The following is a 12957-nucleotide window of genomic DNA, read 5'->3' as shown; positions in this document are numbered from 1 at the left end:
TCAGCGTTTCTCTACAGAAAGCCCAACTCACATTGATGTCTTTGTTTAGTTTATAAACCACCTACATGAGTGTGAAAACCTCAGCTGTCACATTTATGCAATCTCTGGTGTGACGTCACAGTCCTGACAGCCATATAGTCAAGGCTTCCGTCGAGCCTCTCGTGATACGGAAGTGGACGTGGTTTGGTTTCAGAGCGGTAAGCTTGAAACAACGAAAGAGGCATTTATCGTGGCCACAGAGAAACAGGAGACAACTTAGCAATTACGGAAACGTTATTGTGTCGGTTGCTGGAAATATCCCAACGGGTTATACAATACAGGATTAGCTGTTTTTGCTAGCTTGTTGTCGATGTTAGCTCTGTTGAAACCCAGTAATGTTAATCATATCCATAATACTTTGCTTGCTAACATGATATGTAAACACGGCTGGTAATTGCTGCGCATATGTTTTAAGTGAAGTGTTTGTCCTGTAGCACTACAAAGTCAATTCCCATGATGCTGTGTCATATCGCACTGTTTATTCACTGTTTATCGAGATGTCTAAACTTTTCCTCCACAATGCATCCACGCATGTGCAGTTAATGAGCTCAGCTTTAGAGGGTGATTGAGAGTTCCTGTTTTGCACTTTCTTTTCTATTCTAGTGCCTTAACTTTGATCTGCATATATGGTCTGTAGTTATGTGCATATTCATAAGCATAAGGGTGCATTTTATGCGTGTATATTATGCATATTCAGCCATGTTTTTTATTTTTTTTTCAGAGTGATAGGCTATTGTTGTACTTTGGAAATTACTAGTGTGTACGTGTTTGTACTGCATTTCGTGAAGATGCTTGACCATAAAGGTTTGAATTTCAAGTCCATCGCTCTGTCTCTTATTGGACACCCAGCAGCGTTTCTGAATGCCGTAATCAGCTATAGTTTATTATAACAGGTGTTCATCTTTTTCATTAAACATTGCTTTACTTAAAGAACCATTTCTTCATGTAGTCGTTGAAGCTGAAGTTTGTTCTGTGTGTTTAGGTCAGTCTGGAGCCATGTCACAACAGATGGAAGACAGCCATAGAAGATTCCTTCAAAATATGATGGTCAATAGTATTATTGACGAACAAGGGGCGAGGATGCTGTATCAGCACTGCTGTGAAACACACAACAGTAAGTCATTTTAGATCCTGTACACATAGACAGTCACTGATCTCATTAATACAGAAGAACTCACAGAGCACCTCAGTATCAGGAGACTTGATTCATAACAGGACAAGGCCTATTTCTCATAGGTCCTTGAATCACAAGAGTAACACTGCCCCTTCAGTTCAACAAAATGTTTTTTGTGTTTTTAAATTTCTTGATTCTGGGAATAATTTCATTTTTAGAGCCTAATTATTGACATTATGATTTATTTTTTAAATGGCAAAGACGGTAGAAATTGTCATCATAATGAATAACTTAAAACAAAGAGTGAAAACAGAAGAATAAACATCACATACAAATTATTCAGCCTGTTCCTTAAACTAACAATCTGTCTTTTTCTTGCAGTGCAGCATGTCCCTGATAAAATGGACAAATTCATTGATACCATCAACTCAAAGCTGCAGCCCATATTCATGCAGATAACAAAAGGAATGTCTGAAGACAGTGGCGAGCAGCACTACGCTCTGGTTAGTGGTGTTTACTGCGTACCTGTGTGGTCAAATTTATGTCCTACTTAGTGATTGAGGCACAGTTGCATTAAAGGTATGATGAGCCACCAGGAGATATTATTAATTACAGTTTCACTTTAATTCTGTCTAGGTCAATATGGCTGAGACTGATGTCACTAGAATGTCGTCAAATTATGCGGACAATGAACTGGAGCTCTTCAGGAAAGCAGTGAGTTAAATTAGAATATCCTACAAATCAACATTTTGTGGACAATTTTGTCCAAATTATTTTAGAAAAATGTGTCAGAGCTTTTGATTGAACTCTATTTTTGAGGCTTTAGATTGTGGTCATGTATTGAATTGTATCATGAAGTGTTTCTAATATTTAGTTCCTTCTAATATACACATGCCAATACAATGCCACCAAAGTTACTGGACAATACCATAGATTTGAGTTTCCTATACTACTTTAACTGTCTATCTAATGTAATGAATGAAATCAACACCATCTGAACACAAAGACCTTTTAAATGTGAGGAAAATAGAAAGCATGAAATATTTGATGCACACTTGAAAAAAGTCTAAAAATGAAATAAAAATAATCTGTTTTGTACAGTTTTTAACAAATGTATCCTTCTGAGTTCTTCAGTTGTAAATAATTCCCTCCATTGCACAAATATTTTAAACTAGGTCAGTCCATCTGTCAACACTTAATATTTCTTTCTTCATCAATTTCTGAGTTAAGGACTCTTTACAAGTCACCAGTAGCAGTCTTATTTAGTATTAAGTCCTCTTCTGTGTTGTCCTCTTTTAGCAGGATCAACTCTTTATTTTCAAATTGATCATTCCTTATCACTTTCTTTCATCTTCAGTTGCTTTGCTTATTGTCACAAATACATATGAGCATAAGTAAAACTATTTTATATTATATTATGTTCTAAATTTACTAAATTACTAATGGATTACCACATCAGATGGATTTTCAGTGGTGTAAGAGTCAATCAAAATAATTATTCACTGAAGTAACAATGGCATGTATCAAAAGTAATAAGAGAAGCTGAGCTGCTTTAAAACCTATATTTCCTTTTAGAAATTGTGTGTTATGATTAATATTAGTTGGTCTGATTTAGGTGGACCTGATCATAGGCTCTGAAACTGGCACGGCTTCCTCCACGGACTTTCTGAATAGCGCTGACACCATGACGTCCAAAAAGCTGAAGAAGAGTGAGACAGAGCATCTCTTCAACCAATTCGTGCATGACAAGTGGCTCTGTGAGGTAAAATTCAGCATCTCAACCAGGATTTAAACTTTTTGGTGATGTGCTCTCTGCTCCAATTTCTGCTGAATGCAAGCACACAAATATCTCTAAGATGTAAGAGGTATTTAAGCACATAACCAAACATATGCACCATCAGCAATTCAAGGGTACTGTATTAAATAGGCTTAAGTACTGATCACCATTGGAAATGTAGGTCACTGCAGCAGAAAAACATTTTGTGACTTGGTCAGGTGGATTGTTCAGCAAAATTAATCATAATACAATTGCTACAAAGTCTAGATTCATTTTTCAAAACAGACTTTCATATGTTTCCTAATCAAACGAAATATGCTCGACCACATCTGGCCCCGACATTGTTGATTTATTTGTTTGCTATTGATTTCTGTTGGTTCATATAGAAACGGGGTGAATACAACTTGTCCACCAGATGTATCATTGAGATGGAGTCGTACATCCGCACAATGTATCAAGACCAGGTCAAAGTCTGCCACATCTGTCACTACATTGCTTTCCAGGTAAATGTTGATTATCAACTCTGTAATGTAACTCTTGAACCCCTCAGACAAATACCGTAATGAAATAAAGTGCTGTCATTTAAATGTTCCCATTCTCATGTCCTTCAATCATGATTATAAAGCAGAAAATCCATGTCTTACTGGTGAGAAGTATTGTACCTCAAGGACCGTATCCCATATAATTCCGTAATTTAAAGGCTGTGTTTTTGGTTGTGATTATATGAATCTGACACCAGATTTTTTAATTAAATAGATTAAATCATTTTACTATTTGAAGTTATTTTGAGATAAGCATGTGATAAAAAATTTAGACATGAGATTTTTAAGCTGCAGCTGTGTTAAACTTGCAGTTACATTGGTTTTGTATTAGGTGAATGTAAGTTTAGCTTTTATCCAGCTAATGTGTGAAAAAGACATCTATTTTAAATGAGTTTATCACAGTATTACTCTGATCTGATTGTCTTATTTTTTAGTGCCAAATATGTGAGAATCCGATATGTGGCATAAAACTACACAACCCATGTGTGGCCAGATATTTCAAAGGAAGATCAGAGCCACGGTGTCCAGCATGTGATGAATTTTGGCCTCATGAAATCCCTGGTATGTATTGTTTATTTATACATGCACATATTCTAAACATATTACACCTACAGTAATTACACAGAGACACTTAAAAATTCTTCTTACTGATGCATAAGAGATTTTGCTTTGCAAGAAAATGATGCATGTGCAGTTTTCAGTATATTGATGTACCACTGAAATTGTCTGATTCATGTAAGTTAAGTACATGAAACAAGATTTGAACATTGCCTCATTTATAAAAATATTCCTCCTTATCATGTATGATTGACAAGAACAAGAAAACAAGCTTGTTATAGTTCACATTTTATTGAATCTGTTCATTACAGAAGTCAGACTGCCCAGCTCTCAGTCCAGAAGATGAGGACTTCAGTACAAAGTGTGTTTTTTCTTTGTTAAAGTTGTTAAATATAATTTTCACAAAAAATTGTAATAAATCAGTTAATGTGGATTTTTAAAATTTATTATTATTGCTTAATTAATGACTTGAATGTTTCAACTCTATATCACACATATGAGTCCTCACTTCTGCCAGATGAAGATGGTGGTTAGAGAGACACTAGGGCAAAAATAAAATTATAACAATGTAAAACATGATCAACGGAAGTTTAATTTTGTTAAGCATAGTCATTTTTAGTTGATACCAGTCATGTACATTTTACAATGTTGTGTTTGTTTAGGGACATTAAACTATTTGTGCCTGAGAGGAGTCTCGCTCAAGTATCTTCAGGGTGACAATGAACTTGATAGCTTTTCTAAACCACGGGTAGAAAAAAGCATATATCAGTGGGTTCAAACAAGAATTAAAAAACAATAGCCATGACACAATAGCCCAAGATCAGGCGTCATTTGATTTCCTGTCCTGTGAGCGAAGGATAATATGGACAGAAACACAAATATGACAATACCCAGAGTCCTGGCTGTTTTTTCTCTGATTTCTTTGCAGTGACTCTTACGGTGCTGTTAACAACACCTGTAATATGAGACTGCATGGCACGAGCCTGAGACACCGCCACAACAAACACTCATGTACAGTAGTAGGATAACAGTGCAGGGGCCGATAAAAGTGAACACAAGGTCGACAGCTCCAGAGACATGGGTAATCACAACCAAACACTCTCCATAGCAGGAGTTATGCCCGTCTGGCTGCCTAAGACGGTCCTTTAAAATCAGCCCATTATAGAGAAGTGAACAGGCCCAACACAGACATACAGACACCTCAATTCTGCTGCGAGTGATTTTGTTGGGGTACTGCAGAGGGTAACAAATAGCAACATAACGATCAATACATATGAGCACAATGTTTCCCACCGAGGTGAGCGTGAAGCCGATAATGTAAGACAGAGCACACATGAGATCACCGAGCAACCAGGGGAACTGAGGGTAGCAGAGCTCCGCTGCTGCCTCCAGACTGTCCACCACCCATCACTCAGGCTCAAGCAGCACTCTGATATCATGAAACATTTCACAACTTATTTATATCTCAGACTCAGAAACAGTTTCATACACCAGGCTGTCAGAAACCTAAACTCTCTCCCCTCACTCCTTCCAGCCATATCCTCCAGGCTGTCAGAAAGCTGACCCTCCCCCTGCCCCCCCACCCCCCAACAGAATGAAATTGCTGTTATTAAATGACTGTTCTTTTTGCACTGTATCTGTTAAAAATATACATCTTGCCTTTTTGCACTACCACAACTTAACTATACAGAAATGTATGCTGCTACTTCCTACATATAAAAAAAGTAGACTCCAAAATCTTACTTTATCTTACTGCCTATCCCCTCTATTTTTTATTTTTATTTTTATATTATTATTAGTAAATGTCTTATCTGTTGTGCACTTCAATGCTTACTCTTTAGTGTTAAGAAACATCTGTCTTATCTGTTGTGCCTGTGCACTTTATCTGTTCCACCGTGGGATAGTGAGAAACGTCCTCTCGATTCCTTTGTATGCCTTAACATGTGAAGAAATTGACAATAAAGCCGACTTTGAATTTGATATCTGACTGCACTCCCTGATTTTCAACTCCCCAGTCATCCTTTTCATCACAGTTTCCTCCCTTTGCTCGCTCGTTTCTAATCTATTCCATCATACTTCTCCCTCCTCCCTATAGTTTCAGCCTATTCCGTTTCTCCTGCAACTTCCCTCCTCTTCCTCAACTCCCCCTTACTTTTTCCCTCCTCCCTTTTCATCATTACATGATGCAACATATTGATTTCATGTGATTGAGAAGTTTACTCTAAACTGCGCAACTTTCTTACAGTAGAGGAGAGGAGATACTAGTCTTAACTACTACAACTACATTTCACAGATGTACTGTTTGGGTTCTGCAGTTACATTGGAGGACTGGCAAGTCTATTGGTCGTCTGTAGTTATGGAAATATTACATATAAATATAAATAAATGATGTACGAGAAAGGTTGTCTGCATTAAAGGTATGATGAGCCACCAGGAGTTATTATTAATTATCCTGCCCTTTGGCAGGATGAACCAGAGGTGGCAGTGGGCGTTGTCCCTGCTTTAAACAGGTCAGCCACTGTTAGTCCAAACCATTACCAAATCTGTGCGACTGACTGGGGAGAGGCTCTGCTCTTCCTTGAGTCTCTGATACATACTTAATTAGAACCTAATTTGTTTTAAAACAATATATTGATTTATTTATGTACCATAGTTTTTATTTTTAAGTTTATTAAATTCTTTGCATTATATTGTGTCTATTGTTAAGCATTTCCCATAGTTTAATATTTTGATTATTTGATGGATTTTGAATTCTGCTATTAATTCTGTAATGTAAACTTTGTGTGTTAAGTTTCCTGAATCCTCTCTTAACTGAAGCACAACTGAAGAACAAATACAAATTGAGTCAGAGATAATCAGAGAAATCTTTTTAAATTGTGCTGCTGTAGGTGGCACCAGCCTGCCAGACAAATAGAGGAATTACTTACTATAACTTCTTTGCTGTAGTTGACATACATACAATACATACTTTATATATATACCATACATACAATGTATATACGTACAATACGTACAATGGTTGCCATGGGAATGCCGTCAAGGCCATAACTGACAGCTCCCTGCTTTGTTTACATGCCGTTCCAGGAGCACGCGCTCACCTCAACTCTCTCTCCTATTGGCTGTCCCAGATCTGCATCTCTCCTATTGGCTGTCCGTATCTGTAGCCCTGCCCACCACCTGCCGACCCGCATAAAAACGACAGAAACAGAAAAGTTGATGCAAGATTAGAGTTATTTTAATGTGTTTTTGTAATGTAATACATAGACAACATTCAAGAAACATTCTCCCTCATAAAACGACTTTTTCTTCTTTTAATAGCAAGTTTAGTTTACTTTTTTTTTTTTTTTTTTTAAACTGACTGAGAATAAAAAGCTACTGAAAAACAACACCAACATAAATACAGCTTATCACATTTAGGTTAAGCGTTTTTCTTTGATTTAAAAAATATATTTAAATAATTTAGGGTTGGGTGTATTTACACACATGCGCAATATGCCACATAGCGCTCATTTGATGGCGCCAGCGCCAAATACAAACATTACCTTAAGCCGCAGGAACACGGTAAGCTGCACAGACTGCTGCTCCTGGAGACACGGCTTCTCTTTTAGCTCAAATTTCACTTCACTTCAACTTCTCAACCTTTTCGAAGTAGTTCTTAATTAGTAATTTGTCGCTTAAAGATCCACGTTAAGCTGCAAGTTGCTCATTATTTTATCGGTGAGTTTAATGAACTCGGGTTGTTGTCGAGCTCATTTTATATCATTGTGTTTAGCCGGTTTAGCTCACTATTGCTAACTAGAAGTAATGTGAGTTGTGTGAGAGTTGTGGCTTAAATGAAGAAGCAGGGGGAGAACCAGAGTTTGCATCTTGTGAGCTTTATTTAGTAAGTTTGAGCTTTTGGAGCTGCTGCAGGAAGTTCAGTGTCCTTCTTTTGCAGGAGTCTGTTGTTCCTGGTTTGGTGACCGGGGGTAAAGTTGGACGATAAGGCTTCTGATCATAATGCAGAAATGATCAAATAACTTGTAACGAATGCATTGTTTAATAGTTGATGATAACGTGGCGATTCATTGACTTAACTGTGGTGAAATTCAAAGATTGAGTATGTGGTAGTTGTTACAAAATGTCTTCCTGGGCCGTTTGTGTGGTAGCTGCATTAAAGGGAGCACTGTGAGGCTTTCATTGCCTCTGTGCTGCATTTGTGGGGTTTTCTTCTGTCATGCAACTGCAGCATTTTAAGGCTTGAAATGTGTGATATTGAACGTTTCAAATGTTGGGAGGTTTTTAGTGGATGGAGGCAGCAGAGCGTGGTCAGTTTACGCGCTCATTAATAATATTCGCGCGTTATTGTGCGATCTGCAACAGCTGCATGATACATATTCATAAAAAAATAGGCGGGTTTATCGGCTGTCTTTGTGGCTTTTCGTAGAAAGACAGTGTGCTTTGTGCAATCCGTCACAGCTGCAGCCGGTGGTGGTTTCGCCATTTCCATATAAAAGCTAACCTCTTGCTTATCTGTTGAGCAAATATTAACTATTTGCTGCAAATTCATCTGCTTTTTTTTTTTTTTTGGTTACAGACAAAAGCTGCCAAAACCATGACAAGACGAAGGTAATGAACTCTTTTTTGTTGTTGCTTTATCAAGTATTGTATGTGCATTCGTTGATGAGCTGTTTTACATTATATTTCTGGCTTCATTTTGAAATAATCTGTTTCTCTGCAGTGGTCGCCTGCAGAAAAGATCTGAAAATTCTCCAGGGCAGAAATGCAAAGCAAAGGCAGGAGCCCTTTTTAAATTTTTAAATGTATTTATTTTTTTTAATAAACAAATCATTCATTTAAGAGGTTTAATAAGTGCTTATGTAGGCAAGCATTTTCCAGGTGGTCTGACATGCAACTTATGATGACTTTTCTTTTCAGCAGTGCAACAGAAAGAAGGTGCAGCCCCTGTCAAAGCTGCAGTGCGAGAAGGTACAGTTACAGTAAAGCTTGCTATTCTTAGCTGTTTGTTTGTCATAACCTGGCGCTGAGTTTTTCTCACTTCTGTTTTCAGAACCAGCTGGTACATGAAGATGCCTCCAGGCCTTGTGCTCTCATTGAGACCCCTGAGAAGGCGCTGAGAGATGACTTTGAGTCCGGCTATATAGTTCTCACTTCCAGAGAATCTTTGTTGCAGCCGTCTCCTCTTCCTCATTTTGGGTGATTATCACACATTATTCAGCGACGGTTTGACTTGTGTTGAGACCAACAGTCAGACATTTTTAATTTAAAAGTTTCTCTGGATGTTACAGACGGGAATCTTCAGAAGATGTGTGGGTGAAGATGGTCGTCAAGGAGCAGAATTACAGACACAGCAAAAGTTTCATGCTGAAGCATCCAAGAATACAACCCAGAATGAGATCCATCCTCCTCGACTGGTTAATTGAGGTCATTTTTCATCTACATTACACATATATCTCTCACATGCTTAATTGATAATGTTTGCTTTCAGTTCAGCATTCATCTGTCAGTTTTTTTTGGGTGCTGCTGATGAAATTTTGCAACTTTCTGGTAGTGGTGCATGATGATTTTATTGGCTCCTACAACCAAATGAGCTATTATGTTGTGTTTGACATATATCAGTACATGTATTGTCAATGTTTTTTCTTAGGTGAGCGAGGCGTACACTCTGCACCGGCAGACCTTCTACCTGGCACAGGACTACTTCGACCGGTTCATGCTAACCCAGAACAACATTGAAAAGGGCATGCTGCAGCTCATCGGGATAACTTGTCTATTCATAGCAGCAAAAATGGAGGTAAGGAAGAAAAGTGAAGGAATTAATTTTTGCGTAGAGTAACAAGACTTTCACTTCAACAGCAGATATCAGTATACTTGTGAGATATTGCATACAACACAACGGTTAGTTTATATCTTGAGGTTTTATTCATTTTTTTGCTTAATGGCAGCAGTACACAGTGAATATCTAAAGCATATGACTGTGACTGTGTTGAAGTGGAGTTTTTAGTTATAGTGCTGTTTTCTTTCCTTGTAGGAAGCCTGTCCTCCTAAACTCTCACAGATGGCCTACGTGACCGCTGGTACCTACTATGAACACGAAATTCTTCAAATGGAGTTAATAATTTTAAAGGTATTTCCTATTATGAGTGTCTGTATTTTGTCTCAGTATTATTCATTATTCATCAATGAGAAGACTTTGATATTTATACTTTGTTTTACAGGCGTTATGTTGGAACCTCTGTCCTGAAACAGCTGTGTCGTGGCTGAAGCTTTACTTCCAGATGACATCAATGAACTCCGACTCTGACCTGCTCGAGTCACAGTTCCCTCAGGACGCTTATGTACAAATGACACGAGTGAGTGATTGGATGGAATTTAACTTTTTAAGTATACACTCAGACACATTCCTCAGACTGTGCTAGAGTTGAGTCAGCACTTGTTTTTACACTGTCACAACAAAAACGAAACCTCTTAAAACCTCCGCAAAGGGTTTTTATTTCAGAGCTGTTGTTTTGATTTCATGCTGTTGCAAAACTTTGTCATCAAGTACTGAAACTTTCTCTACTGTGTCAATGAAACCATCCTCTTGTGAAATTAAACGACTGTCTCAGTACTTTTCCCCTTTTTGGTAATGAGTCACTTCTTCACGTTCCTATAATCTATTTGTTCAGAAAGAAAAGACTAAAGCACATCCATCCAATTTGGCTTGTGACTTGTGTTCATTGCTGTTTTTCTTGTTTCTTTTTTTCCTAGCTTTTAGATGTGTGTATCCTCAACATAAACTCACTGGACTTCCAGTATCGAGTGTTGGCTGCTTCGGTCCTGTGCCACTTCATTCAGCAGGAAACAGTTGAAAAGCTTTCAGGTAAGAGTTGAGATCAATGACATTAATAGAAATATGTGTGTGTAAAGTCTTATATATAAAACACCAGATTTTTTAAACCTGATATCTGGAGCAGAGGTTCTTCTGTCTATTATAGTATTCATCTAAGTTAATCAAGAAATCAGATATTGTTTTTTTGGGTCAGTATTGCTTCAAAGTTTCTTCTTGTGGTCATTGTATCAACATTGCAGATGTAGCTATAAATCCGAACCATGAAGCCACGTCATCATGATTTATTGTCCAAATTTGGATTAAAACACGTAGTATGACATCAAGAAAAGCCGAGTTTTTCAGTGCATGTGATCATGGCCATCTGAGATTTCTTTGTGTTTTTAACTGTTCTCAGGTCTGTCGAAAGAAGACATCCAGCCATGTGTCAACTGGATGGCGCCCTCTGCGGAGTTGGGGAGCCGATTTGGCAGAGCAGAGCTGAGGGATTTTCCTACAATAAAATCAGAAGACCGACACAACATTCAGATGCACACAGACTACATGACGATGCTGGTTAGTGTTTTCTTGTCCTGACTGTTGAGATTTGATATTAAGTTTAAGGTATTATGGATGAAAAATGATTGTGACACTGACAAGCTTTCAAAAGCCTAATAAAAGATGTAGCTATGTAAATTGTTTAAACTTTGAGTATCTACAGTAGCACATACTAATCTAGTTTATAATAGGCTCAGTAACATGTTTGGGCTTTACAGAAAGACTGATGAAAGAAACCCTTAACTCTGTATCTATTAGTATGGTAGTGATCTGGTTTGAATCATACTTAGATTAGCTTTACTGCTTGGTATTCATTGACTTTGGTAAGTGTTATTTGGTTTCAAAAAGCTCAAAAGAATAAAAATGTCTTCCTTTGGTTGATGTTTTGGGTGTACAGAAACTATTAATGAGGGTGCTGAAGTGGGTAAAACATTTATTTCCTGTTAGAAGATCAAATGAAACAGGTTTTTGTGCAGAGCTCTGCCCTCGTTGGCTGAGAGCAGGAAACTGAATTTTGCACACACAACCTTTTATTGACAAAGACTGTTTTTAGTGAGCTGTATCCCTATTTAAGTAAAGAAATAAATTCTGCACTGTTGTCCACATTATCATTTTTCCTGACTTTTTTTCTTCTTTCTTTTAGGAGGCAGTCAGTCAAAAGGAGGCGAACAGCCAGTTCCCCACTCCTCCAAACAGCACAGAGAAAACACTCTGCCCATACTGAACTACAAGAAGATGAGAGTGTGAAAGAAGTCGACACAGGGTTAATTTCTCACAGATAGACTCTTATTTACAGCCAGCAGGAATAGAGAGCACTGTTAACAGGAGTACAGAGTCTGACGGCAGCTTATTTCCCGCCGGCTGTGGGGGATCCCGATCCTGCTGATGTGAGAACTGTCACTGAATGCATTATCCAGGATAACACGACTGTATTTAAAAAAAATAAATAATAATCTTACATTTTTGCCATAGCTTTTTGTCCAAAAAGTTTTAGCCTTTTTTTTAGTAAGTGGGTGCTTTTTGATACAGAAAAGAAAAATGTTCTTTTAAAAAAAAAAGAAAAAAAAAAAGTTTTTTTTTAAAGTTTGCTATAACATTAATGATTTCCAGTAAATGTTTCATTAGTGAATGTGATGTGCAATTGTTGACTTTTTGTGCATATTATATATGTGCATAGCCAACAGGTAATTTTAAATGCTTCAGGGTATGAAATATGTATATATATATAAAAAATGATTATACTGCAGCTATTTCACTGTCAAGAACATTCTCGATGTCTTATAGTGAAAGATAACTTTTAAACAATGTTCTGCAGGAGTCTGCGCTTCGTGAACTCTGAAAGTGATTTTTTATTCACTTTTATTCAACACTGGCTGAATAAAGTGCAAACTCTTCTAGTTCATTCATGTTGTTTAGTTATCTGTTCCATGCTATTTTAACCAAGGCATTTTGTGACTCAGGGCAATGGATGGTCAGTGATTTTACTCTTGCTAAGAAATCATTACAAATGATTTCAAGTGTACAAATCAACAACTATTTATTTAGAAATGTATTGTATTTT

At 37.4% G+C, this 12957-nt stretch overlaps 2 protein-coding genes and 1 pseudogene across 4 annotated transcripts; 2 read left to right on the top strand and 1 right to left on the bottom strand.

Moving 5' to 3' along the window:
• The first annotated feature begins 188 nt into the window (after positions 1-188).
• On the top strand, positions 189-4443 carry LOC133997017 (non-structural maintenance of chromosomes element 1 homolog). Its single transcript, XM_062436560.1, has 8 exons — positions 189-197; positions 1022-1153; positions 1535-1656; positions 1790-1867; positions 2769-2915; positions 3317-3433; positions 3907-4033; positions 4342-4443. Exons 2-8 carry the CDS (start codon positions 1036-1038, stop codon positions 4374-4376), a joined length of 744 nt encoding a protein of 247 aa, XP_062292544.1. The 5' UTR covers positions 189-197; positions 1022-1035; the 3' UTR covers positions 4377-4443.
• A 182-nt stretch (positions 4444-4625) lies between these two features.
• LOC133995896 (trace amine-associated receptor 13c-like) lies at positions 4626-7221 on the bottom strand (annotated as a pseudogene).
• Positions 7222-8532: 1311 nt separating this feature from the next.
• On the top strand, positions 8533-12313 carry LOC133997016 (G1/S-specific cyclin-E2-like). Of its 3 annotated transcripts, none has more exons than XM_062436559.1 (11): positions 8533-8638; positions 8751-8805; positions 8951-8998; positions 9081-9226; positions 9319-9454; positions 9678-9824; positions 10062-10157; positions 10249-10383; positions 10781-10892; positions 11257-11414; positions 12040-12313. In XM_062436559.1, the coding sequence occupies exons 1-11, from the start codon at positions 8625-8627 to the stop codon at positions 12118-12120; spliced, it is 1128 nt and encodes a 375-aa protein (XP_062292543.1). In that variant the 5' UTR covers positions 8533-8624; the 3' UTR covers positions 12121-12313. The 3 variants fall into 3 exon arrangements, with proteins under 3 accessions (XP_062292543.1, XP_062292542.1, XP_062292541.1); XM_062436558.1 differs by having other exon boundaries at positions 8948-8998; XM_062436557.1 differs by having other exon boundaries at positions 8751-8832; positions 8948-8998.
• The last annotated feature ends 644 nt before the right edge of the window (positions 12314-12957 follow it).

This window comes from Scomber scombrus, chromosome 16, assembly GCF_963691925.1.
Source record: "Scomber scombrus chromosome 16, fScoSco1.1, whole genome shotgun sequence".
Classification (NCBI taxonomy): domain Eukaryota; kingdom Metazoa; phylum Chordata; class Actinopteri; order Scombriformes; family Scombridae; genus Scomber; species Scomber scombrus.
Note: the sequence above shows the minus strand (reverse complement) of the source record. Positions and strands in the feature narration are given on the sequence as shown.

What these genes read in the sequence shown, in the direction of transcription:
- LOC133997017 (XM_062436560.1), top strand. Translation starts at nt 1,036, where the DNA reads ATGTCACAACAGATGGAAGACAGCCATAGAAGATTCCTTCAAAATATG. An exon ending in GCGAGCAGCACTACGCTCTG is followed by an intron (nt 1,657 to 1,789) that starts GTTAGTGGTGTT and finishes AATTCTGTCTAG; the next exon opens with GTCAATATGGCTGAGACTGA. An exon ending in ATGACAAGTGGCTCTGTGAG is followed by an intron (nt 2,916 to 3,316) that starts GTAAAATTCAGC and finishes TGGTTCATATAG; the next exon opens with AAACGGGGTGAATACAACTT.
- LOC133997016 (XM_062436557.1), top strand. An exon ending in CCCTTTTTAAATTTTTAAAT is followed by an intron (nt 8,833 to 8,947) that starts GTATTTATTTTT and finishes TTTTCTTTTCAG; the next exon opens with CAGTGCAACAGAAAGAAGGT. An exon ending in TGGAGTTAATAATTTTAAAG is followed by an intron (nt 10,158 to 10,248) that starts GTATTTCCTATT and finishes TTTGTTTTACAG; the next exon opens with GCGTTATGTTGGAACCTCTG.